The sequence below is a fragment of the Odontesthes bonariensis genome, chromosome 18, assembly GCF_027942865.1.
Source record: "Odontesthes bonariensis isolate fOdoBon6 chromosome 18, fOdoBon6.hap1, whole genome shotgun sequence".
NCBI lineage: Eukaryota > Metazoa > Chordata > Actinopteri > Atheriniformes > Atherinopsidae > Odontesthes > Odontesthes bonariensis.
In genome coordinates this window covers 28,771,346-28,796,953 of record NC_134523.1, presented here as the reverse complement: position 1 = coordinate 28,796,953, position 25,608 = coordinate 28,771,346, and the positions used below count along the sequence as shown (strand labels likewise).

Genomic DNA, 25,608 nt, shown 5'->3' with positions numbered 1-25,608 from the left:
TTATTATAGATGCTGATGGCTGTGGGCAGGAAAGATTTCCTGTAGCGGTCCGTTTTGCATCCAAACTGAAGAAGCCTTTGACTGAAGAGACTCTGTTTTCCGATAACAGTCTCATGGAGAGGATGTTTAGGGTTGTCCATAATTCTCTTGATTTTATGCAAAATCCTTCTTTGCATTATTGTCTCCAGAGGTTCCACAGTCGTCCCCAGAACAGAACCAGCCTTCCTTATCAGGTTGTTGAGTCTTTTTAGGTCCCTGGTTCTGATGCTGCTGCCCCAACAGATGACGCAAGAGGAAATGACACTCTCAACAACAGACTTGTAGAAGATCTGCAACATCTTGTTGCAAACCTTGAAGGACCTTAGCTTCCTCAAGAAGTAGTCTGCTCTGTCCTTTCTTGTAGATGGCTTCACTGTTGTGTCTCCAGTCCAGTCTGTTGTCCACATGAACACCAAGGTATTTATATTCCTCAACCACCTCCACTTCTTCTCCCATGATGGAAACAGGGTTTGATCTGACCCTGTTTCTCCTGAAATCTACAATCATCTCCTTTGTTTTGTTAACATTCAAGATGAGATGATTGTTCCCACACCATGCCACAAAGCGGTCCACCAGCTCTCTGTACTCAGCTTCTTGTCCATCTCTGATACACCCGACAACTGCAGAGTCATCTGAATATTTCTGTAGATGACAGGAGTCTGACTTGTACTGGAAGTCTGAAGTGTACAGAGTGAAAAGGAATGGTGAGAGTACAGTCCCCTGTGGTGCTCCTGTGCTGCTGATCACCTGGTTAGACACACAATTCTTCAGTCTGACAAACTGTGGTCTGTTTGTCAGGTAGTCATTAATCCAGGTGATTGTTGAGGCCTCCACCTGAGTCTACTGGAGTTTCAGACGAAGCAGATCAGGCTGGATTGTGTTAAATGCACTGGAGAAATCAAAGAACATGATCCTCACAGTGCTGCCTGCTTTGTCCAGATGACAGTGGGTTTGTTGAAGCAGGTGTATGATAGCGTCTTCAACTCCAACTCCATGGCGATAAGCAAACTGCAGGGGGTCCTGATATGTGCTGGTTTGCTTACACAGGTGGGTCAACAGGAGTCTCTCCAGGACCTTCATGATGTAGGATGTCAGGGCAACAGGTCTGTAGTCATTGATGTCTGAAGGATGAGTTTTCTTTGGTACCGGAACCAGACAGGATGTCTTCCACAACAGTGGTACCTTCTCTTGGGTCAAGCTAAGGTTGAAAAGGTGTTGCAGAATCCCACAGAGCTGCTCTGCACAGGCCTTCAGGACTCGGGGGCTGACACCATCTGGACCTGCAGCCTTGTTCCGGTTCAGTCTCTCCAACTGCCTCTTCACCTGACTTCTAGAAACAGAAAAGTGGGAGGGGGAGGCAAAGGGGACAGCAGCATCTCCTGATTTGGTTGAAGACAAACTAGTGGAAGCAGAAGAATCCATGACTCAGGTGGAGGTGGAGATGTTACAGGAAAGCTGTGGGTCAGAGGAGGGTGGGATGTCTCTTTGGCTGGGAACAGGATGGGAGGATGGTGAGCTTGTTCCTGAACTGAACCTGTTGAAGAATGTGTTCAGCTCATTTGCTCTGTCCAGACAAAAGGAAGGAATCAAACGTCAAGGTAACAAATCTGACTCAACTATCAAAGAATGAACAAAAAAAATAAACATTATGATGTGAAGAAGATGGAATAAACGTAACATTCTCAGACCGTGAAATAAAAAGCCGACAACAAAGTAAAGTTTAGGTCAATTTATTGAATTTTAAAGCCCCTGCATGTATTTCCAAGTTACAACAGTAGAGGGCAGAGTTGTCAACAAGAATCGCTGGAACAACACAAAGTTACTGGAATGACAGGTTTGTAGCTCATCCAATCAAAAATCTTTGGGGGTCTGACTTCCTGATCAGGGTTTCTGGTACAAAGTGAAGGAAATCACGTGGAGCTGAAAACCCATTCTGGGGGTAAAAAAAGGCCCAAAGAAAACTGATAAACTCATGAAAGCAGGATTCCTGCGTTTGATCCATGTTTTAGAAACTGTGACAACTTTACCCTCAGCCAATTTAGAGCCAATTAGGAATGGTGACAGCAGTTTTTCTACGACTCAGCGAAAAAAACGTGACGGCTCACCGGCCGCGAAAGTTCACGTTAAATTTCAGCTCCGGTTCAGCTGGTGAAGAAATAAAGCTGTTAATTCTGCCTCATGTCAGGGTGTTCTGTACTTCTGCTCCACCCGTCTGTACCCCAACCCCACCCGTTTCCAATGCCCCGCCCACCCCCCAGCACTCCACGTCAGAGTGCACGCACACACATGCACGCACACATGCACACACACAGTCAACATTCACACCTACATTCATCATCAGCTCCTCTGTGACGCCTCCTGGATTCATTCTGTTCAGTTAGATCTGAAAGTTTTTACTAATTCTGGGCCGAAGCTCTGAAAAACATCTTTTCTTCGTCCAACTCAAATTTAATCGTCTTGACTTTTGAACCAATCACAGAGAAGATGATGAAACGACCGTCAGGGACGCGATCGGAACACAAAACACGGGAGAAAAATGGGAAATTTCTTCAGGAACGCCGTCGACAAACAGAAAATAAAAAAATAAAAAAAATAAAAAATAAAAAAAAATAAAAAAAATCACCTCCCTGACGATGTAAACACTCAGCTGGTCTGAAGGAGCCGCTCGCCGGCGCCGCCGTGCTCGGAGGCGGCGGGCGGGGGTCCCGCTCCCAGCTGCAGACGCACACCTCTGCCACATTCCTCTTTTTTGGTTTTGCTTCAAAGTAAATCCTGAAACTATTTCCATGAACAAAAAAGGGAAAAATAAAACCTTCCTCCTGCGTCCGTGAAGCAAAGTATTTTCTTTTTTTTTTCTCTCTTGTAAACGACTGTAAACGGCGAATCGTTTACGACTTTTTCCGTTGCCCGAAAGTGACTCGAAAACCCCTCGTCCGGCGCCGGGATGGAGGCGCCGCAAACACGAGGAGGTCACAGTGCGTCTGTACGACTTCACGCTCTCTGGCACTTAAATCATGGCGGCAACAGCTTTTTTTTTTTCCTTCTTCCTTTTTTTGGCGTAAAAACGACTATAAATCAAAATCTCTTCTTTATCATTTAAGTCCCAGAGAGAAGACTATTGAAGATGCTTCTTATGAAACACGTCTGCTAAGTTACCCAGTGCCGAAGCCTCCCAGCCCCGACCAAAACTGCTTTAAGCAACAAAAATAAACCTTAAAAAAAAAAAAAGCAGAAATGACCTTTTTTTTTTTTTTTCAACGTGATTGATGCTCTGTAAGGGGAGGACAAAAAGTCACAGCTGCCTGTTCAGAGATGCTACAATTCTGCCGTCAAAAACAGAGTCCGCCCCTCACAAAACACGGTTCAGAATCAGAAAAACAAAGAAACAGAAAGTCGCTGCTGCAGAGAGGAACCGCCCCCCCACCGTGAAACTTTAGTTGCAGCCTAGTTGCAGCCCAATTTCAGGCTAGTTTCAGCCTAATTTCAGGCTAGTTTCACGTCCAGAGTTCAGAAACAAAAAAAATGGTCCCGAAAGCAGCAGCAACGCGGCGGGCTCGGGTCGGAGCGGCGGCGGCCGGGTCTGTGCGCGTGGGCCGGGTCTGTGCGCGTGGACGACGGGCTGAGGCGCCACCGAGGAGAAAACCCAAAGCTCCGACGCTGCGGGTCGCCCTGAAGGAGTCTCATTTGACAGCAACGGGCCAATCAGAGGGCAGACAGCCCAGGTAGACGTAACAGTCGTGACTTAAGGTTCACAGACAGTGTGGGAACTTTGAGTTGTGAGCAGGAACATTTTCCAACCTCTGAAGGTCTGAAATCTTGGAGCTAAATCTGTTCCCAACTTTTTCAGACACACTCTCTGATGTGCTTTTATGTCCTAAGAGAGAAAACGGCGTCTCCTCCTCTTCCACACGAGCACAGACCCCACACCCGCGAGGGTTCGATTCTCGGCTCCAACCTGAGCCCGCAGGCGTTCTAACACTGGGCTGCAGAGTCAACACAAACAAAACAAACAAACAAACAAAACAAACAAACAAAAATACATTCACCAACTTCAGCTTCGTCACGTCCGGGCTTAAAAACAAAAAAAATAAAAAAAATAATAACAAAAAAAAGTTTTCTCCTCAAGAACTGAAACATCTGGATGTGGAGGTAAAGGAAACCGACTCAAATGGTTGTTTTGCACCAACCGCCGGACGTAAAGTTCCATCATCTCTCCGCGCTACAGGTACGAAACCCGGACTTCCATTGACCGGCTGCGCAGATTTACAGGATTCACCAGCTCAATAGCACATTTTTTTATTTCTTAATTTGATGTAGAACAAGATAACCTTCAGCGAGGAGAACTCGCAGGAACCTGTGCAGGCTCCGCCCTCTTTTCCTCAGGACTAATTCAGACTGGGGGGGTGGGGTGGGGGGCAAACAGTCACGCACTATCTAAGGAAAGCTGCCCTTTGTTATTGCAACGCTCACATGGAAACCAAACGTCCTCGTTGGTTCTCAGGACGCAGCTGGGAGCGCGTTTCTGTCGCCTTCACTTGCATAATGGAGGTTTAAAAGAACGCGGATTCGTGTGGTTTGTGCTCGTTTTCTGCTGCTGCGCGACAGAAGAACAGCAGGATGGAGGGGGCGGTGTCGGTAAGGCACTTAAGTGTCGACAGCAGTGTGGGTGGACATGACCGAGGCCGGTGGAAGCGCGCCTCGACCAGCAGAAACGGGCCAGAAGCTGCGGCCGGCGACCGAAGAGGCGAGGAGCCCAAGCCCAAGCCCAAGCCCAAGCCCGGGTCCGGGTCCGGGTGGCGTTTGGTGCAAAACAAACAGTTTGAGACGCTCAGTTTGGAAAAACAACGAGAAGCTGGAAACTAAAAACGAGCCGTTCCATCCGGTCGACGGGCTCAGAAACGAAGGATGAAGGTGAAGAACTGCCCGAAGCGCTGGCATCTCTGCAAAAGCCCGGCGTGTCGAAATGTTCTGGAAGAGAAACCCGGGTTAGGAGGGCGGCTCTGACGCTGCCGAGTGAAGCCGACGCCCCACCCAGGTGGAAAACTCAAGCAGACAGGTCGGTTAGAGCTCCGTTAGTGCTGCTTTAATCTCTGAGTTAAAGGGATAGTTCGCCTCTTTTGACATGAAGCTGTATAACATCCCATATCAGCAACATCATTTATGAACATTTTCTTATCCCCTGCTAAAAGATAAAGCGTTTTGCTTCTCAAAACAATATGCGTTCAACAGAGTAATACATTTGCATCACAAAACCGTTCTCCAGGAAAAAGTCAGACCTCACAAATTTTCTCTCCCTTCGTATCACTGCCTGCTGTGCAGACCGTGCAGACCGAGCAGCAAACACCGTAACAGGCGCGGCTGTCGGCAGTATTTTTTTATTTAGTTTATTGATGGTTTGCAAGGAAATCAAGGGTCACTCAAGGGTTATATGTGTTAATTTTGGATAACAAAATATTATCTGATAACTTCTCCTTTTTGAGATTTTTCCAAATCTGTGAACTAAATCTAGTTTTACTTTAATTCTTTTGTGCTGCTTACTGGTCAGTGTTGTGTTTTACTTTCAGGCGATCACATGACTTCACCTGATTAGGAGACGATTAATGTCCCCTGGTGCTGACTGTAATCACCGTTTTGGTTCTGAGTCGGTTGTGTTCCGGCACTTTCTTGTCACCAGTTAAGTCGTTCGGTAATGCACCAGTTTCCTTGCCAACCATCAATAAAATAAATCAAAAAATACTGACTCCGTAAAATACATACAACTTCATTATCAGGCTAATGTCACTGATATTTGCAGAAAAAAAAAAAAAATTACCTTCTGTTCTTTCCTGCGTTAGCAACATATCCGACAACTTCCCACTGATTGAAGTGGCGAAAAGAACTTAGTGGAACAAAACACCTAGGCTGTGTTCGAAACCGCATACTCATCGATCAGACAGTATGCAGAGTGTTTACCCACAATGCATTTCGCTCCTGCCCGAGCCGAAATCAGCCGGCCTGAAGCTGATTTCTCTTAAGCTCTAAACTCTGTAAACTTTAGCAACATTTTCAGGTGAGAAAGTAGTCGTTTAGATCCCCAACGTGTTGAAAACCTGACCAAATACCGACCATTTACAATTTTGTTCCCACGAATTCGGCGCTACTAAAGCTAGCCGTAGTGAGCAACGCACTTCCGGTTATTTTCACAAAATAAAATACCCGTTGCCTTTTATCATAGGGAAAGCCATTACGATACAATTGGTGCTTTTATTTTGAAAACAGGAAGTGAACCTACTCTCGTTGTAGCTAGCTTGAAACTGCCGTTTTGACAGGAAATGACGATCGGCGACGTCACGTTACGTTGCATCTTGGGTAGTTTGAGTATGAGTAGTAACCTCATGATGCATACCCAACATTTCGGCGAATCTAGTATGCATCCGGGAAGTTCTCGCTTACTCAAACTCGCATACTAACTCAAAAAGTTAGTATGAGTAGTAGTAGAAGAAGAAGGAGAAGTATGCGGTTTCGAACACAGCCAATAACTACAGGCTGCAGCCCCCTGATCAATATAGTGAGGTCATGTGATCACCTGAAAGTAAAACGTAACTCAGAGATTAAAGCAGCACAAGCGCCAGTTTTAACGGCACAAACGGAGCACTAAAAAAGTAGACTACTCTAGTTTTTTTGGAGCAAGATGGGGGGATGGTGACCTTTGGATGACCTAAAAAATAATCTTTAATATCTCAGAAAGCAAAGCAGCACAAACGGAGCTCTAACCGATCTGTTTGCTTGAATGTTTCCCGTGGTGTCAGCTTCACTCGGCTCTCTGACGCTGCGTTCATGCAGACTGAGGCTTCCGGAACATTCACCTGGTTTAGGCGCTGTCCCGCTGGCGTCCCGCTTTGCCCTCCGCCTCCTCCGCCTCGCAGTCGGCGCCGGAGTGGAACTCGGCCACGTAGAGGCTCTTATCGATGCTGCTGGGGATAGGCTTGATGTCGGTCACCAGCTGGTCCTCGATGGCCTTCAGGTTGAAGCGGTCCTCTGAGGTGATGAGATTTATGGCCAAGCCGAGGTGACCGAACCTCCCTGAGGACCGGGGAGTTTGGGTCATACGGGGGCAAATGGAAATAAAACAGAACAAAGACTAAATTCAGGCGTTTCAAACAGCTTCAGAGCCCGAAGACTCGGCCTTCAGAGCCCGAAGACTCGGCCTTCAGAGCGCCAAGACTCGGCCTTCAGAGCCCGAAGACTCGGCCTTCAGAGACCGAAGACTCGGCCTTCAGAGACCGAAGACTCGGCCTTCAGAGACCGAAGACTCGGCCTTCAGAGACCGAAGACTCGGCCTTCAGAGACCGAAGACTCGGCCTTCAGAGCGCGAAGACTCGGCCTTCAGAACGCGAAGACTCGGCCTTCAGAGACCGAAGACTCGGCCTTCAGAGACCGAAGACTCGGCCTTCAGAGACCGAAGGCTCGGCCTTCAGAGACAGAAGGCTCGGCCTTCAGAGACAGAAGGCTCGGCCTTCAGTCGATTATTTATTCAGTTATTTGATTTAACTTCTGATTTTTTTTGTTGATTTGAAAAAGAAAACGTTTGTAAAGACTGAAATAAAAGTGGTTTTAACCAACGACAGGCCTCATTTAAAGCTAATTTAAAGCTAAAACACGTGTTGTTTGCAGGGAAAAGTCTAAAGTCTCCCGACAAACCTGATCGTCCAATACGATGGAGGTACGTCTCAGCGTTCTTGGGGAAGTCGAAGTTGATGACCACGTTCACAGCCTGGATGTCGATTCCTCTGGTGAAGAGATCTGTTGGATCACAGAGGATCACGTCAGAGCTGCAGCATCGATGAAATAAAGTGGCCGAGGACCGCCGTGCACGTACAGGCAACTCATCGGGTCAGTTTGGGTAAAGAGTTCAAAGTAAAGAGTTCAAAGGGTAAATAACTCCAGAGTGAGTTTGTTTGAGGGGAAAACTCACCGGTGCAGACCAGGTTCCTGCACAGCCCGTTTCTGAAGTCGTGAAACACGCGGTTTCTGTATTCCTGCAAAGAAACCAGATAACACATGAACACAGAAAGGAGTCAGAGCTTCGGTTCATGTTCAGTCTGATCTACATGAAACCAGCTCCAGCTCGGACCTCACCTGCATCATCTTAGCGTGGATGTAGAAGCAGGAGTAGCCCAGCTGAGTGATCTTTTTGGCCAAGAGCTCCACCCTCTGAGTGGAGTTACAGAAGATGATCGACTGGTTGATCTGAAGCTGCGATGCAGAGACAGAGAGAAGCAGGATCGATCACATGTTCTGACCTTATTCCTTTTTACATCGATGTTTCAACAGCACAATGTCAATGCTACAGAAAGCAGCCGCTTCACATGTCGAGTCCACTGAGCGGAACATTTCACGTTAGCATTTAAATGGAAATCAGTCGGCTTGTTAGCTGAGAAGGAAGCTAGCAGAGAACAGAAGGAAGCTAGGAGAGAACAGAAGGAAGCTAGCAGAGAACAGAAGGAAGCTAGCAGAGAACAGAAGGAAGCTAGCAGAGAACAGAAGGAAGCTAGCAGAGAACAGAAGGAAGCTAGCAGAGAACAGAAGGAAGCTAGCAGAGAACAGAAGGAAGCTAGCAGAGAACAGAAGGAAGCTAGCAGAGAACAGAAGGAAGCTAGCAGAGAACAGAAGGAAGCTAGCAGAAAACGGAAGGACGCTAGCGGAGAACGGAAGGAAGCTAGCAGAGAGCGGAAGGAAGCTAGCAGAGAACAGAAGGAAGCTAGCAGAGAACAGAAGGAAGCTAACAGAGTGGAACGACCATGGATGTATTATATTAACTGGATAACGGACTGCAAAATGGCCACCGTTGATTTCAATGCAGTTGCTCGCCTGGCGCATACGCCAAAAAAGATTCTGACTTCCGCGTTATGCGGCCCATAGAGTATGTGCAGTAGAGTCAACCCCCATGATGCTCCTGGGCCTCCCATCATGCCCCGCGTCGTTGAGGACGTGCATGTACGTACACAACACAGTGTGTTCGATAGTATACTTGTACGTGTAATACGCGTGTCCCGCTCAGCGTTGAGCTTTAAAACGTCGTGTTTGTGTAAATCTGAGGTCAAAGGTGACTTATTTTCAGGCACACCAGCCGATATTCATCCTGCCTGAAACAGAGGCTGCAGGTTCAGCAAATGTCCACTAGGTGGCAGCAAAAAGTCAGTCAGTGATAGTTTAAAAGGCTAAAAGGGGCGTTTTCTCACGTGAAAGGTTATAATGAAGGATTATTAATACATTAATTAATAGGCGGAACCGTTTCATTACTTTAAAGGAAGAAAGAAAATGGTCAAAATAACTGGCATCGCCCTAGCCTAGCAAGCCAGGCCCGTACAGCAAATAGCTGTACAGGGGTCTAGTAACGCTGGATAGCAGTGTGGGCGGGATATACGGCTGTCTGTCAAGTTTAACGCCACGCAATAGGATGGCGCAACAACCAATCAGAGCGATGAAGAAGTGTTACGTAGTCAACGCGACGGAATGTACATTGTGGTCAGTAGTCTATGGCCTGAAAAGCTGATTTCTCTTAAGCTCTAAACTCTGTAAACTTTAGCAACATTTGAAACATTTTCAGGCGAGAAAGTAGTCGTTTAGATCCCCAAGGTGTTGAAAATCTGACAAAATACCGGCTATTTACAATTTTGTTCCCACGAATTCGGCGCTGCTAAAGCTAGCCGCAGTGAGCAATGCACTTCCGGTTTGCCGTTTTGACTACTCTCGTCCCGTTAACGGAATTTGACCGTTCAAATGCCTTACCGGAGAGTTTTGTCAGCTCTGAGACGAAGATCGGCCCGCTGTCTTTGGTACATCATGCTCGCAATTGACTGGGGATTGCTCTCAGATGTAAGTTTACTTCGTTTCCCTATAAATCTAAAGAGAGTTTTTTTTTTTTAACCTCTCTCTGGAACTACACACTGAAACGTCGCACCTCTGTCGTCACTAGGTAGCCCGGCCTCCGACCCCGCTCCTCACGATTTGATTGGCTCGATCAACTATTGATTTGGAACGTTGCAAAACGACCACAAGTGACTAGACTGGCCCCAGAGCAAATTCCATTTGCGGCCGCTAGGGGCGTCTAGATTTCTAGGCTAGCATCGCCCTCAATTTCACCACTTTAGTTAACGACCTTCTCCAGGAGAAGAATTAAACAAACTGCTAAAAGAGGAAGAAGTGAACCGTAAAACATCTGAACTATGATCAGATTTAAGCTGCAGAGTAGATTTTCAACATCTAAACACCTGTGATATGTGAAACATATTCAGAAATGTATCTGGAGTTGCTCTCTTACCCTGGAGAACAGCGTGTTGAGGCAGTGGACTTTCTGCCTCTCGGTGACATAGGCGTAGTACTGAGTAATGCCCTTCAGAGTCAGCTCCTCCATCAGGTTGATCTCGTAGGGTTTCTGCAGGTGCTTGGCCTGTTGGACAGGTGGAGTCAACACATTTACAGTCCTGCGGGGATAACATGTAGAAACTGTGGATGTGAGACTCTCACCATGAACTTCTGAACGCTGATGGGGAAGGTCGCAGAGTACAGCAGGATCTGCCGGTTCTTGGCCAGGAAGCTGATGATGTCCTCGATGAGCACCACGAAGTCCTGAGACAGCAGCTTGTCCGCCTGAGGATGACAGCAGAGCGCCGTCAGCCGGCTTCACCCAACAGGAAACGACTCGTTTATATAAAAAACCTTTTTTTAATTTACCTCGTCCATCACCATCATCTGGACTCGGTCCACCTTGGCCACGCCCTTCTTTATCAAGTCCAGGATCCGACCAGGTGTGGCGATCACCACGTGCACTGAGAACAGAATCAGAGTGTGAGAGACAACAACTGGACTCCAGAAAAGCTTGTTGATCATAAATCATTCCCTCCGCTGGCTGTCGGTACATCATAGGAGATCTTGGCCCCGCCCACTTTAGACTCAGGCGGGTAGCCATCTTTATTCCTTCTCTGCTTCCTAACATCTTACTTCTGTCCCTTCTGCACCTTAGCTTCCAAACATTTAAAACTAGGGCTGGGCAACGATTAAAATGTTTAATCTAATTAATCACATGATTTCCCTGATTAATCACGATTAATCGCATTTGTACGCAAAATCCAAAAATGAATCCAAAAGTAGTGTATAGCTTTTAGCATTTAGTTTTATTTTAAAATGTGCTGCCATATGAATGAAAGTGCCATAACATTTGTTGTGCAAACACACTTTTAACATCAGCATCTTTCTGTCGTTTTTATGTAGAAGCCTCGCTCCACTGTCCGTTTCCTTGAATGACTTGCTGCTATCAGTTGTCTGTTTTGCCTTTAAATGATATTTTAGACTGGAACTACTACGCTGAGAAGACAATTCAACTTGGCTGTGTTTACAGATGACTTTGGTTCTGTCGACTCCGCCGTCTGGAAGAACTTTAAAATGAAAATGGCCGAGTAAAAGTTCCGTACCCTTCTCCATGTTTGGTGGATCCGCCGATTACTTTCTTTTCCTGTTCCACAGCAGACAGCAACAGACTTTTACAAAATAAAAGCCTGTGAGCAACAGACTTTTACAAAATAAAAGCAAACGTGGACGTTGATCTAAATATTGATAGCTAAAACCGGACTTCAGTGTTTCATCCTTGCACCATGCACCAATTTGCACTTCTGATTTAATCTTGTTCTATGTCTATTTTTTGTCTATTTTTTTGTAATTGTTGCACTAAAGAGAGTGAGGTGTAACCGGAGTCAAATTCCTCGTGTGTGTCCACATACCTGGCAATAAAAAGCGATTCTGATTCTGATCTGGCGACTTTCTTTTTGTTCACTCTGATTATTTTCTAGCTAAAAATATACGTCACCGCTCAGAAATGTGGCGAAATTACGACGCCACAGACGTCCAGGAGAGAGCTCTCCTCTGGAGATCTGAGGGAGTATCTGGGACCGTCTAAAAGGACGCCGGCGTGGACGTTTACCGGTCTCATCCAGGCGCATGATGTCGTCTCGCAGGTTGGTGCCTCCCGTGGTGGCCATGACCTTGACTCCTCCCAGGTGTTTGCTGATCTGGATGCAGATCTGGCTCACCTGCAGCGCCAGCTCACGTGTGGGCACCATCACGATGGCTGCAAAGCAGAACCAGAAGCTTTGAGAAACAAAAAGGGAGAAAACACGAGGTCAGAGGAGGTTAAAAACAGCGCCTCACCCTGTATGTGGTCCTTCTTCAGGTCTATCCTTTCCAGCAGGGGGATCAGGTAGGCGCCGCTCTTCCCCGTTCCGTTCTTGGCTCGAGCCAGAATGTCTCGCCCAGACAGCGCGATGGGGATGCTTTCCTCCTGAGGAGAGACCACAGAGTCACCTTCTGAGTTCAGCCTGAGAGAAAACTCCCAGCTCTCTGCTGCCTTCTGTTCCCCCATCAGCCCACAAAATGATCCAATTTAATGAAAAAAAAAAAAAACAACAGGCCTTTAAGATAAAAACGTACTAATATGACCATGGCTGAACAGGGCCAATAGAGGCCTTTCTTCCTCAGGTACGACATCACGTGTCAAGTTTTATTATATTATATAGTATTAACCCTCATTCCTGATTTAAAAACACAACACAAAAAAAAACACAACCTTAATTTCTGAAAGGGGACATTTTTGTCCCCTTTTAAAACGACCTAAAAACATCAAAATTTTTCTCCACTTTTTTTTCTAAATCTTTTATTCCACTTCAGTTCTGATCATAACCACCAAGTTTTAAATTATTTTCAAAAAAATTAACCCTTTAAATATCAGTGTATATGAGGTAAACGCCAATTTCTGTTAAAAAACACACACAAAAACTGCTGTATTTTCAATGTATGCAGTGCAAAGTGAAATATTCTATTATTGAAAATCCCTAAAAATCAATGTTGTTGCTAATCATTGACATATCCCAGACCATAATTATCCCCACTCAATAATTCCACTTTGCATTCCATATTATGAAAATAGTGGCACCTAAAGGCTTAAAATTTGGTCTAAAAGGTTCAAATTGGCATCTAAAGGGTTAATTTTTTTAAAATAATTGAAAACTTGGTGGTTATGATCAGAACTGAAGTGGAATAAAAGATTTATGGAAAAAAAAAAAAAAAAAAAAAAAAAGGAGAAAAATATTAATATACAATGTTATTAGGTCGTTTTAAAAGGGGACAAAAATGTCACTTTTCAGAAATCAAGGTTTTTTTTTATTAAATCAGGCATAGCAAAAAATTTTTTTTTTTTTTTTTTTAAAAATCCCTAAAAAAATCAATGTTGTTGCAAATCGTTGACATATCTCAAACCATAATTATCCCTACTCACTAATTCCACTTTGCATTCCATATTTTGAAAATACTGGCACCTAAAGGCTTAAAATTTGGGCAAAAAATTCAAATTGGCATCTAAAGGGTTAAAAAAAAAATTAAATAATTGAAAACTTGTTAGTTATGATCAGCACAGGAGTGGAATAAAAGATTTATGGAAAAAAAAAAAGTGGGAAAAAAATGATGTTTTTAGGTCGTTTTAAAAGGGGACAAAAATGTCCCTTTTCAGAAATTAGGGAGTTTTTTTTTTTTTTCTTCTACGCATTGATGTGTAAAAAAATAGTCAAAAATGCACAACTGGACCAAATATGATGAGTATCACTATTTCCAGTGTGAAATTAGAGGAAAAAGTACACCCCAAGTGGAGAAAAATGTCCCCTATCAGGGATTAGGGTTAAGGTGCCTAAAAGGTGAGTTTTGGATCCAAAGAACACGAGACTTGAAGAGACTAAAGTAACAAACACAACCTGGACAGACTGGATCAAATATGGTGACCGAGTGGAGGAAAATGATCAGAAATTCCTCCTCTTGGAGGATTCTGTAGATTTAGATTTCTGAACATTCCTTCTGTGGTTTTTGTTTCATCTGTTACTTCAAAGTAAAAGGAAAGAGGAGGAGGATTTAAAAGCGAGCATACCTGGATGGGTGACGGTTTCTCCCAGCCCATCTCAAAGATGCCCATCAGGAGTTCCCTTTTGAGGCAGTAATCTTCAAACTCGTTGCCCTTGGTGGCCGTGACATCCTGCAGAGGACAGACGGTCAGAGGCAGAAGACAAACGGGTACAGACCCTGATGCTGTGGGGTTAAAGCGGGACTCACTGAGGTTTTGACCCTGTTGTCTCTGGGGGGCAGCTGTAGGCTCCTTTTCCAGTCATCTCCGAACTTGATGCCTCCGCCCTCCTGAGGGGCGCCGCCTGCTTTCTGGGGACCCCCCAAACTCTTGCCTGGCGTTGTGGGTGCCGGCGGCACCGCGGCGGCTTTGCTTTGTCCTCTGAGCTGCCCGTTCTGCTTGTTCAGTCCCATGACGACCGGCCCCACGTTTTCTGTTCTGGCGGTGGCCATTTTTAATATTTTTTATTCTCTTTTTTTATTATCTCTTCCAAGTATTAAGATTTTTTGCCTCTTAGGTTTTTGTCTTTAAAAATTCTCTTTGAAAGTAAAAAAAAAAAAAAAAAAAAAAAAAAAAAAAAAAAGATTCTCTATCTTAAACCTCCCAAAAACCTTTAAACAGAGGAGGGTTTGTAGTATTTACATATACACAAACACGTACGTGCAGTTCGGTCCCCTTAAACAACAGAGTGACTGACGCACAACAACAAAGACACCTTTTTACACAACAGCTCTTCAAAATGAAGAGAAATATGCATTCATATGCATGAATATACTCATCCACAATATAGAAAATTATACGTGAACAAGTATCAAAGCGGTTCCAGTCCTGAAATAGAACAACTAAGGCAATCTGCACTTGGGGAAATAGCTTCAATATAATCTCAGTTCAATACTTCAGTTTCTAAATTCAGCAATGTCTTGTTTCCACTTGGAGTTCATAAGAGCTGCTCAGTATCCCTGTTCTTCAGAAAAGGAAGTCCAACTTTGTACAAGTTCTCCCCCGAAAAATCATGTAGTCTGTAAATGTGTTTTTATTTCCACTGCGTGGGGAAAAGTCGCTCCATGTGTGGAAAAAAATAAAAGATCCTGCAAGGGCGAACTTAGTCCAAAGCCAAAGAGCTTCCCGCCCCTGTGGAGTCTTCAGTGTGCGTTTCCTTTGCGCCGCCGCAGGCTTTCAGCTCCGTCTGAACTGTGAGAGCGTGGTCCTGTCCAACCCGCCGCCTCCCAAAAACTAAATCCAGGTCGACAACGCAGACCTGCCACCTGAAAGAAACCCAAGCACAGGATATAAATCCAACTCATCAATCATTTCTTAGAATTTCACAAGCTGTTTGGTGTCTTAATCATTCGTTTATTGTATGAAATGTCAGAAAATAGTTGAATTAAGCTTATTTAAAAAAATGTAACCCTTTAAATACTGGTTTATATGATGTAAACGCCAATTTCTGTAAAAAAAACAAACAAAAAAAAACTCCTTAATTTCAGAAAAGGGACATTTTTGTCCCCTTTTAAAACGACCTAAAAACATCATTATTCTGACCCGCTCTAATAGGAGGACTCACATAACTCCTGTTCTTAAAGCTCTTCATTGGCTACCAGTTTCCTCTAGGATAAATTTTAAAATTTTGGTTTTAACTTTCCGAGCGTTGCATGGTCAGGCTCCACCCTACATCAGAGATCTGATCCAGCCTTACACCCCAAGCTAGGGTTCTGAGGTCTGTGGATCAGAATCTTCTGATGGTGCCACGCACGCGTTTCCGGACCAGAGGAGACCGATCCTTCCAGGCTGTTGCTCCCAGGCTTTGGAACGATCTTCCGCTCTCTCTGCGCTCGATGGAGTCTGTTGACGCCTTCAAAAGGCAACTTAAGACCTTTTTATTTGTTCAGGTTTTTTCTTAATTTTCTTAATTGTCTTAATTTTCTTAATTGTCTTGGGCTGCTATGATTGTGACTGAGTTGCTTTGGCCTTTTTAAACTTATACTTTTATGTACTTCTTAACTCTGTGTTTCTACTGTACCTGTAAAGCGCTTTGTGACCCTGGTCTGCGAAAGACGCTGTACAAATAAATTACTTACTTACTTACTATTAATATTTTTTGGTTTTTTTTCCATAAATCTTTTATTCCACTTCAGTTCTGATCATAACTACCAGGTTTTCAATTATTTTAAAAAAATTAACCCTTTAGATGCCAATTTGAACCTTTTTAGCCCAAATTTTAAGCCTTTAGGTGCCAGTATTTTCAAAATATGGAATGCAAAGTGGAATTATTGAGCTGGGATAATTATGGTCTGGGATATGTTAATGATTAGCAACAACATTGATTTTTAGAGATTTTTAATTTTTTTGCCATGTCTGATTTAAAAAAAAAGGGACATTTTTGTCCCCTTTAAAACGACCTAAAAACATATTAATATTTTTTCCGTTTTTTTCTCATAAATCTTTTATTCCACTTCAGTTCTGATCATAACTACCAGGTTTTCAAATATTTTCCTGAAATAAACCCAAGCACAAGATTTAAATCCAACTTATCAATCATTTTTTATAATTTAGCAAGCCGTTTGGCGTCTTAATCATTCGTTTATTGTATGAAATGTCGTAAAATAGTTGAATTAAGCTAGTTTTTAAATCAGGCTAACAGTCCGAAGCCCCAAAATTGTTTCAATATCTGATATTAAAGATGACATATTCAGTAAAAATCCCTTCTTTCTGTTCCTGGGAGCATGTATTTGGGTGTAAAACTCCCCAAAAACACAACCCTGGTACATATCCGGCTTGGCCCATTACTGGTGATGAGAAAGCATTGTTTGCTAGCATCTGCTGCTAGCTTACAGCTACATGCTAACCTGTTTCCCTCTGGGATCAACAGAGGAACTATCTGTATCTGTATGTACAGCTGGAGGGTTTCTGGTCTGACTGGAGCAACAGCTTCATCATGTCTGAGTTTCTGCATTAAATCACACAGCAGGTGTCCAGGTATTGATGGCAGCTAACGCAGGTAAACACAGGCGTGTCCTCAGCCAACAGACACACAGAAACTAACCCTTCACCAACGCCCTGCTGGAGCACTGATGGTTGAACCCTAATACATCACCTTTAAGGCTATATTCACATAACAATTCGATTCCATACAGATCAGATATGATGATTAAATCATAACTATCACTTTTACACGCATCATTTGATCCAGCACACATCGTATTTGTGAGATTACGCAGAAGATTAGACCGAGACAACAACAACTGTGAAATGGAAGCTACAGCTAAGAAAAAGTGAGAAAATATCTGTTCAACTCTGCAGGAAAAGGCCGAGAAAAAGATGTGACACTTGTTGTCGTAGAGCTTCAGGATTATGATGACAACACAAAAGGATTCTGATATAAGCTCCTCTGCTCATACGCAGCCTATATTAGTCCACATACTGAAAACTGGACTTGACCATCTTATTATTCTTACTATTAACTTAAGATTTTTCTTTCTGCCCATCTGATGTTCGGGCAGCAACAACGCAGCTGTGAGGGCAGAATTAATGGTTCTGATCCGTTCTGTGGATCCGGGGATCCGCCTATCGCACCATGACACAATTACTTGTGTACCGTGTTTTAAGGGGTGAATGTACTACTGAAAAGATGAACACGGCTGTTTTCTTTGTTTTACACAGTAAGTGGAAGAACACGGGAGCTAAATAAGATGTTAAAGAAGGCTGTAAACTTCCTCGTTTTCATTTCATTTGATAAGAATGTACAAAGTTTGTGTTTCTCACATAGATCCTGTTCATTTTCTCAATAAATGTTTTAATTAACATAATATTTACGTGGTTAATTTGATTCTGTGCTCTGAAAGTAAGTTTTTATCTTAGAAATGTCAGTAAAAAGAAGGTGCTTTTATATAAAAATAAAAATAGAATTAATCATATTTTATTCGATTTTAAAACACATATTTAAAACATTTCCAAAACTAAATTTCACTGAAAGTCGGAGTACTATTTTTACATAGATCTTAACAATAAATCAAAGTTCTGTATTATGTATAATTCTGTGTTTAAAACAGACATCAAATCCACGTTTTGAGATGTAAATATTGATGCTAAAACTTAGATTTGCAGGTCAGACAGATCACTGATTTCAGTTTTAATAAGCGTTTAAATTTAGTTTAAATCTCACTTTCTTTTTCAGTCTCATTTTAAAACTTTTTTATTATTGTCTCCATTAATTTATTACCAATAGTCAACATTCTGCTACTTTTACTGCAAGTAAACACACATTTTGAGTTATTCTGACGCTTAATGACCGACTTGAGAGCATCGAAAGGCTTTAGCGTTGCTACATAATGGTTTTAAGATCCACAGGTGAACTCGCAGGTTAAACTGACCCGATTAAACTGTGACCTAAACAAATGGCAGCTAGTTTAAGCTGCTGACGTTTCATCAAAACAACTTCACGTCGAGTTTCTGACTTACAAAACGTCGACCCGCTCAGATTTATCAGTTTCCAGCCAACGTGATTTAAATGGCGTTTAAAAAAAAAAAAAATAATAATAATAATCAATTCTACAAAACAATCGGCAATATTTAAAGTTAAATCAAGATAGAATTAAGTGAGTTTTATTTATAAAACAGTAGCGCAAACATGACGTTACAACTGCGTGTCAAGGGGGAAACATTAACTGCGCTAGGCTAACCGAGTTAGCTAGAACAGCTACAACTAATCGCTAAACAGCAGCACTCGTAACATATTTTTTAACACGCTCCTGCTTTAGGAAATATATCAATACACATTTAAAGTTTAAATTCCTCAATCGTGGCCAACGTTACGTTCGTTGAAGTTGTGTCGTCAACGCTACAACGAACTAGAAGGTATAGTTAGCCTTAAGGCTAGTTTAGCACAAATAAGTCCAGCGGCTAACGTTAGCTTTGTGCTAATCTGCACACAACATCATGAGTGTTTTTAACAGACAGCTGACGCTTTAAAGTATCCGCAAACGTACCTTAATTTCTTCGTTATTTTACAAGCGATAATCAGTATGCGATGGATCGACAACTTCTTTATGAATTTGCTGAATTTTTCTTGAAATAAATCGCCTCTATTGTGTTTCTTCTTCCTTTTAAATCAACATGGTCGCCTTCTTCTTCGTCCCCTCTTCCTCGGCGTCTCCCTCTTGTTTATGATATGTTGCTCCGCGACGCTGCTGCCCCCTGCTGCCACACCTGCTTATTGCAGTTCCTCTCGAAGGCACACGGTGACCAGCAGGTTTGGATCAGCGGAAATAAGAGGGCCTGTAAGTTATTCCAGTGAAAATATACCGCACTGACATTTTATAGTAAAGCTTGTATTATTAAAGACAAACAGACATTGTTAAATCCAGGTTAAAAACATTTCTTTTCTCATGTGTCTATGCATGAAATATGCACAATATCTTTTAATTTGTCTGGATTGTTGCTTGTTTTTAAATTCATTTAAATTACTTTATTTGTTTCTCTTTACATTCTTTTATGTATTTTTAATGCTTCTTCCACTTCCTGCTGCAATGCTTTTATTTTATGTGGTGCACTTTGAACTGTTTTGTACATGAAATGTACAAAAATATACAAAAATAAATTTTGATTTAAAGCGATCTAAAAGGCTGATAATAGTTTATGATCATTAAGGATATATATATATATATATATATATATATATATATATATATATATATATGTGTATATATATATATATGTGTGTATATATATATATATGTGTGTATATATATATATATGTATATATATATATATGTGTGTATATATATATATATATGTATATATATATGTATATATATATGTGTGTATATATATATATATATATATATATATATGTATATATATATGTGTGTATATATATATATATATGTATATATGTATATATATATGTGTGTATATATATATATATGTATATATATATATATATACACACATATATATACATATATATATATGTATATATATATATGTATATATGTATATATATATGTATATATATATATATATATATATATATATATATATGTATATATATATGTATATATATATATGTATATATATATATATATATATATATATATATATATACGTATGCTTTTTTTGTTAGTTTTCGTTTGTTAATACTTGCTTAATCTCGAGCTGTATTTAAAAAAAAAAAGAAAAGTAATTTAGGGTGAATTTAAATCTCCTTTTTATTGAAAACCACCTGCCTAATCAACCTCTAAAGTAGCAGTGATGCGACAGATCCTGCTGCAGGTAATCAATCTTTACACAGTCTGACTTCACATTTATCAGTTCCGTGAAGAAAAGATGATCATTTTGTTGATGGCAGTAGCAGTTTAAGGCTCTCTGCTCCTTGTTATGAAGGTAAGCTGCTGAAAAAAGACGAAAAATAAACAATAAACCAAGACAAACGGTGATAAAGTGTTGTCTTTCCATATTAATGCATATTGCAGTGATATTTTATCTGAATATACAGCCAATGCTCATATGTGTTGTTAACAGACAGAGTAACAGACTGAGGTCGAGTGACACGTTATACATAACTCCCTCTGGGGGACGCTGAGGCGTTCCCAGGGCAGATGGGATGTATAATCCCTCCAGTGAGCTCTGGGCCTCCTCCCAGGAGGCATCCCAACCAGATGAACCACCTCAGCTGACTCCTTTCTCTGTGGAGGAGCAGCAGAATCCTTGGGTGGACGCGGTTGTAAACCTTCTCCAAGTCCAAACAAAAACACACGTAGACTGGATCAACCTCCCATGATCCCCTCAGTGACTGTGAAGGTAAAGATCTGGGAGGAAAACCTCACCGCTCCTCCATAAAAAAGATGAAAACAAAAAAACCTTCCAACAGCCTGAAATCAGCACAAACAGTCCTTGGATTTTAGATTCAAAACAGGCTTTAAATGTAACAACTAAGAGTGATTTTCCATGAAGTTCCTTTCAACGAGCTGTAAACATGTGACCAACTGCCAAAATCAGGTCATATGATACCAATATAATGTGCATGATAAGCTTTGATCCTGGTTATTGTCATCATATAAAGTCTCTTATTGAGTAAAATTCTGTTAAAGGCACAAAACCTGAGTTCAGGTGATAAATCGAAGCCAACAGGTGAGTTTATTCTCGCTGTGCAACTAAATCTGAACCTTGTTAGGATGATGTTAGCTCTTATTTGCTCCAGAAAACGCGCTGCTGTACAAGTTTAAAGTGCTGTGTGTCTCCGTGGTAACCCCAGTTTGTTCCGTCCAGTTCACAACGTCATTATTATAGCCGTCTCATCGGAGCGATCAGCCCGACGAGCCAGGACTCTGGAAAGTCTCCTGCAGCTTCGGCCGTTTGTGAGGGGCGGATGTGGAGCCGTCCCGCTCAAAGATCTCCCTGATTTTCGCCACGCAGATGTCGGCGGCGTCCTGCGTCTCCCTGCAGATCTGTGACAGACTGAGGAAGCCGTGAGGAAGGTCCTCCACCACCGTCAGGGTCACCGGCTGGCCCATGGCGCGCAGCTTCTTGGCGAACATCACGGAGTCATCGAGCAAAGCATCGAGAGCCGAGGCCTGCGCGCACAGGGAGGATCAGAAAAGCTGAGAATCAGGATGGAGAGGACAGCTGAAACATGTGCTGTGTTCCAAACCGCCTACTTCTCCTACTTACTTTAACTTTTTTTAAGTTCCCGGATGCATACTAGATTCTCGGAAATGTTGGGTATGCATCATGAGGTTACTACTCATACTCAAACTGCCCAAGATGCAACGTAACGTGACGTCGCCGATCGTCATTTCCTGTCAAAACGGCAGTTTCAAGCTAGCTACAACGAGGGTAGGTTCACTTCCTGTTTTCAAAATAAAAGCACCAATTGTATCGTAATGGCTTTCCCTATAATAAAAGGCAACGGGTATTTTATTTTGTGAAAATAACCGGAAGTGCGTTGCTCACTGCGGCTAGCTGTAGCGCCGAATTCGTGGGAAATGGTAAACAGCCGGTATTTTGTCAGGTTTTCAACATGTTGGGGATCTAAACGACTACTTTCTCGCCTGAAAATGTTTCAAATGTTGCTAAAGTTTACAGAGTTTAGAGCTTAAGGGAAATCAGCTTCAGGCCGGCTGATTTCGGCTCGGGCAGGAGCGAAATGCATTGTGGGTAAACGCTCTGCATACTGTCTGATCGATGAGTATGTAGTATGTAGTATGCAGTATGTAGTATGTAGTATGCAGTATGCAGTATGCAGTATGCAGTATGTAGTATGCAGTATGTAGTATGCAGTATGTAGTAGGCGGTTTCGAACACAGCCCTGGAGCCTCCTCTCTTTCTTACCACTAAGTGCACCGGTGGCAGGCCTCTCATCAGGCTGGGCGGAGCCAGCAGGGGCGACACAAACGGGTTCCTGACGATGGGGCAGGAGGTCGGGTGGACGAACGCCAGGCACTCGGAACGCAGCGGCATGAAGCCGTCCGGGTAATGGATGAAATCCGCTGAGTTTGGCGTGGAGGCGGGAGCAGGATCCCCGCGGGCCACGTTCCCTCTTTGGGAACTCGTTACCCCCAAAGGCCGGTTGGGGTCCAGAAAGGACTGGAGCCAGTTGGAAGCGCTCTGGGTGAGGTCGCTGAGCAGCAGGGCGGTGTCCCGGCCCAGAGCGCTCAGACTGCCTCCTCCCTCTGCGGGCTGCAGGGTCTGAAAGTCGGCACCTGGAACACAGAGCGGCTCCGGTTAAGGCAAAGCATCTTTATTTATCAAATCAAAAATCAAATCAAATTTTTTTTGTATTGCACATTTCATGTACAAAAAATTCAATGTGCTTTACATAAAATAAAAGCATTGCCGCAGTGAGTGTAAGATGCATTAAAATACATAAAAGAATATAAAGAGAAACAAATAAAATCATTTATATGGCGCATTTCATACCACAGGCAACTCAATGTGCTTTACATAAAGATTTAAAAGAACAACATAAAGCAGCATAAAAACAAGCAATTTAAAAAGAAAAAAAAATAGAATAAAATTAAAACACACTTAAAAGCAATCAAAGAAGAAAAAGAAAAATATAAACTCAACCATAAGCACACCGAAAGAGAAATGTTTTTAACCTGGATTTAAAAGTGCTTCCAGTTGCGGCTGATTTCAGTTCTGCTGGTAGTTTGTTCCTGGCTGTAAACCACCACTTTACAGCCAGTTCAGCTGAAAGCAGCAGCGCCACCTGCTGGTTGGAGGGTTTAACCTCCAAACTGCTTCATAATGTTTAAAGAGTTTTTCAGAACTTCAGATCTAATTTTGTAACTTAACACAGATTAATGAAGTCTGGATCAAGACTTTTGTACAGTTTTCTGTATATCTATGAAACTTTATTCTGATCAAGTAAAGCTTGTTATTTATTAATTAGGGCTGCGCAACGCTTAAAATTTTTAATCTAATTAATCACATGATTTCCCTGATTAATCACGATTAATCACATTTGTACGCAAAATCCAAAAATGAATCCAAAAGTAGTGTATAGCCTTTAGCATTTAGTTTTATTTTAAATGTGCTGCCATATGAATGAAAGTGCCATAACATTTGTTGTGCAAACACACTTTTAACATCAGCATCTTTCTGTAGTTTTTATGTAGAAGCCTCGCTCCACTGTCTGTTTCCTTGAATGACTTGCTGCTATCAGTTGTGTGTTTTGCCTTTAAGTGATATTTTAGACTGGAACTACTACGGTGAGAAGACAATTCAACTTGGCAGTGTTTACAGAAGACTTTGGTTCTGTCGACTCCGCCGTCTGGAAGAACTTTAAAATGAAAATGGCCGAGTAAAAGTTCCGTACCCTACTCCATGTTTGGTGGATCCGCCGATTACTTTCCTTTCCGGTTCCGCAGCAGACAGCAGCAGACTTTTACAAAATAAAAGCCTGTGAAAAGTTTGTTTCCCCGCTCCTGGAAGCGGGGAAACAAACCTTTGCTCTGTGTTATCCTGCGTGCTGTTCAGAAAACACATGAAGAAGCCGGAGGGGAGCGCCCCCTTCAGGCCGCTGCTGGTTATAATAATAATAATACATTTTATTTATAACGCACTTTACATTTACAATAAAATCTCAAAGTGCTACAGTGGGACAAAAAGACAGATATTAGGTTCAAAAGCAGGGACAGTAAAATGCAAATAAAACACACAAATAAAAGTAGTGAGTCCTTTAAATGCAAAAACGAAATAAATACAGGATAGAGCATTTAAAGGGAGATCATTAAAAACATTGGGTAAAAAGAAAGGTTTTCAGGCCTGTTTTAAAGTGTTTCACAGTCTGTGGAGCCCTCAGATGTGGAGGCAGAGCGCTCCACAGCCGAGGGGCAGCGCAGGAAAAGGCCCGGTCTCCCATGGTGCGGGAGCGAGTTCTGGGAGTGTGAAGAAGGTTGGTGTTGGAGGAACGGAGAGAGCGTGAAGGACAGTGAAGGTTGAGATGGTCTTTTAAGTAAGATGGTGCATTACCATGCAGGCAGTGGAAGGTGAGCAGAGAGATTTTGTAAGTGATCCGGGCAGAGACGGGAAGCCAGTGAAGAGATTGGAGAAGATGGGTGATATGTTCATGTTTACGCAATCTCATCAGGATCCTGGCAGCACAGTTCTGAACATACTGTAATCTCTGTATGTTCTTGCCAGGAATCCCAACGAGAAGTGCGTTGCAACAGTCAAGTCTGGAGGAGACAAAGGCACGGACGAGCCTCTCTGCATCAGAAAGAGAGAGTAAGGGCCGGAGTTTTGCAATATTTCGGAGGTGGAAGAATGAAATTTTGCAGATATGCTTAATATGGCTTTCAAAGGTGAGCTGTGGATCAAATATAACACCAAGATTGGTGACCATACTGGAAAGAGAAATGTTCTGGCCAGAGAAGGTAATGTTGAGAATTTTTTGTTGTTGAATTTGATGTAAAGTACCAATTTGAATCATTTCAGTTTTTGAACTGTTAAGATGTAGAAAATTTTGCTGCATAAGAATGCGCCGCTGAGGGTGGCAGCACGTTGGAGTAGCTCTGTACCTCACATTGAGATTTTTTTCTCCATCCATCCATCCATTATCTTCCGCTGGTCCGGGGATCGGGTCGCGGGGGCAGCAGCTTGAGCAAAGAGACCCAGACGTCCCTGTCCCCGGCCACTTCCTCCAGCTCTTCTGGGGGGACCCCGAGGCGTTCCCAGGCCAGCCGAGAAACATATGCCCCTTTTCCACCGAACATTTTTGTAACTATACAGCTCTACACGGTCCCACTCTACCCTGATTGGGAGCTTTTCCACCGCGGGTTGAAGGTGGGACCCGTTACAATTTCTAGCCCCGGCAAGTACCTGCTTCAGAGGTGGGTCTAGTCGGTACTAGTCGGTGCTAAAACGTCACGTGATCAGTGCTGTCCACTGATTGGTCAGGTGAAATTACGTCATACACGCAACAAAGCTCGGGGATCTTTAAATTATCACCCGCCATGTATGAAAACACACCTGCGAGAGCAACAGAGAATAAACAGAACTACGAATATGGAAGACCAGAGAAGGAAAGCCAGCCCATGGACAGTGAGTGAGGTGCAGACCTTTCTGTATGGTGGCCGAGGACCGCATTAGGAAGGAACTGGACGGAGCAACACGAAATGAGAAGCCAAGCTGATGGCTAACCATGG

At 42.8% G+C, this 25,608-nt stretch overlaps 2 protein-coding genes across 2 annotated transcripts in view; both read right to left on the bottom strand.

Annotated features, from left to right (window-relative positions):
• Positions 1-1,753: 1,753 nt before the first annotated feature.
• Positions 1,754-19,116, bottom strand: LOC142368329 (putative ATP-dependent RNA helicase ddx6). Its single transcript, XM_075450477.1, has 13 exons — positions 18,946-19,116; positions 14,170-15,225; positions 13,988-14,092; positions 12,226-12,355; positions 11,999-12,145; positions 10,756-10,850; positions 10,549-10,671; positions 10,343-10,471; positions 8,158-8,274; positions 7,994-8,057; positions 7,720-7,821; positions 6,885-7,101; positions 1,754-5,007 (listed from the first exon to the last, which is right to left on the bottom strand). The coding sequence occupies exons 2-12, from the start codon at positions 14,410-14,412 to the stop codon at positions 6,890-6,892; spliced, it is 1,467 nt and encodes a 488-aa protein (XP_075306592.1). The 5' UTR covers positions 14,413-15,225; positions 18,946-19,116; the 3' UTR covers positions 1,754-5,007; positions 6,885-6,889.
• A 1,032-nt stretch (positions 19,117-20,148) lies between these two features.
• Positions 20,149-25,608, bottom strand: part of lipea (lipase, hormone-sensitive a) — a 29,632-nt gene continuing 24,172 nt past the window's right edge. The window contains exons 10-11 of the mRNA XM_075449189.1: positions 22,289-22,659; positions 20,149-21,531 (exon numbers count right to left, since the gene is read on the bottom strand). Of these exons, the coding sequence (XP_075305304.1) occupies positions 21,265-21,531; positions 22,289-22,659 (638 nt within the window). The 3' untranslated portion in view covers positions 20,149-21,264. The remainder of the gene's footprint in view (positions 21,532-22,288; positions 22,660-25,608) is intronic.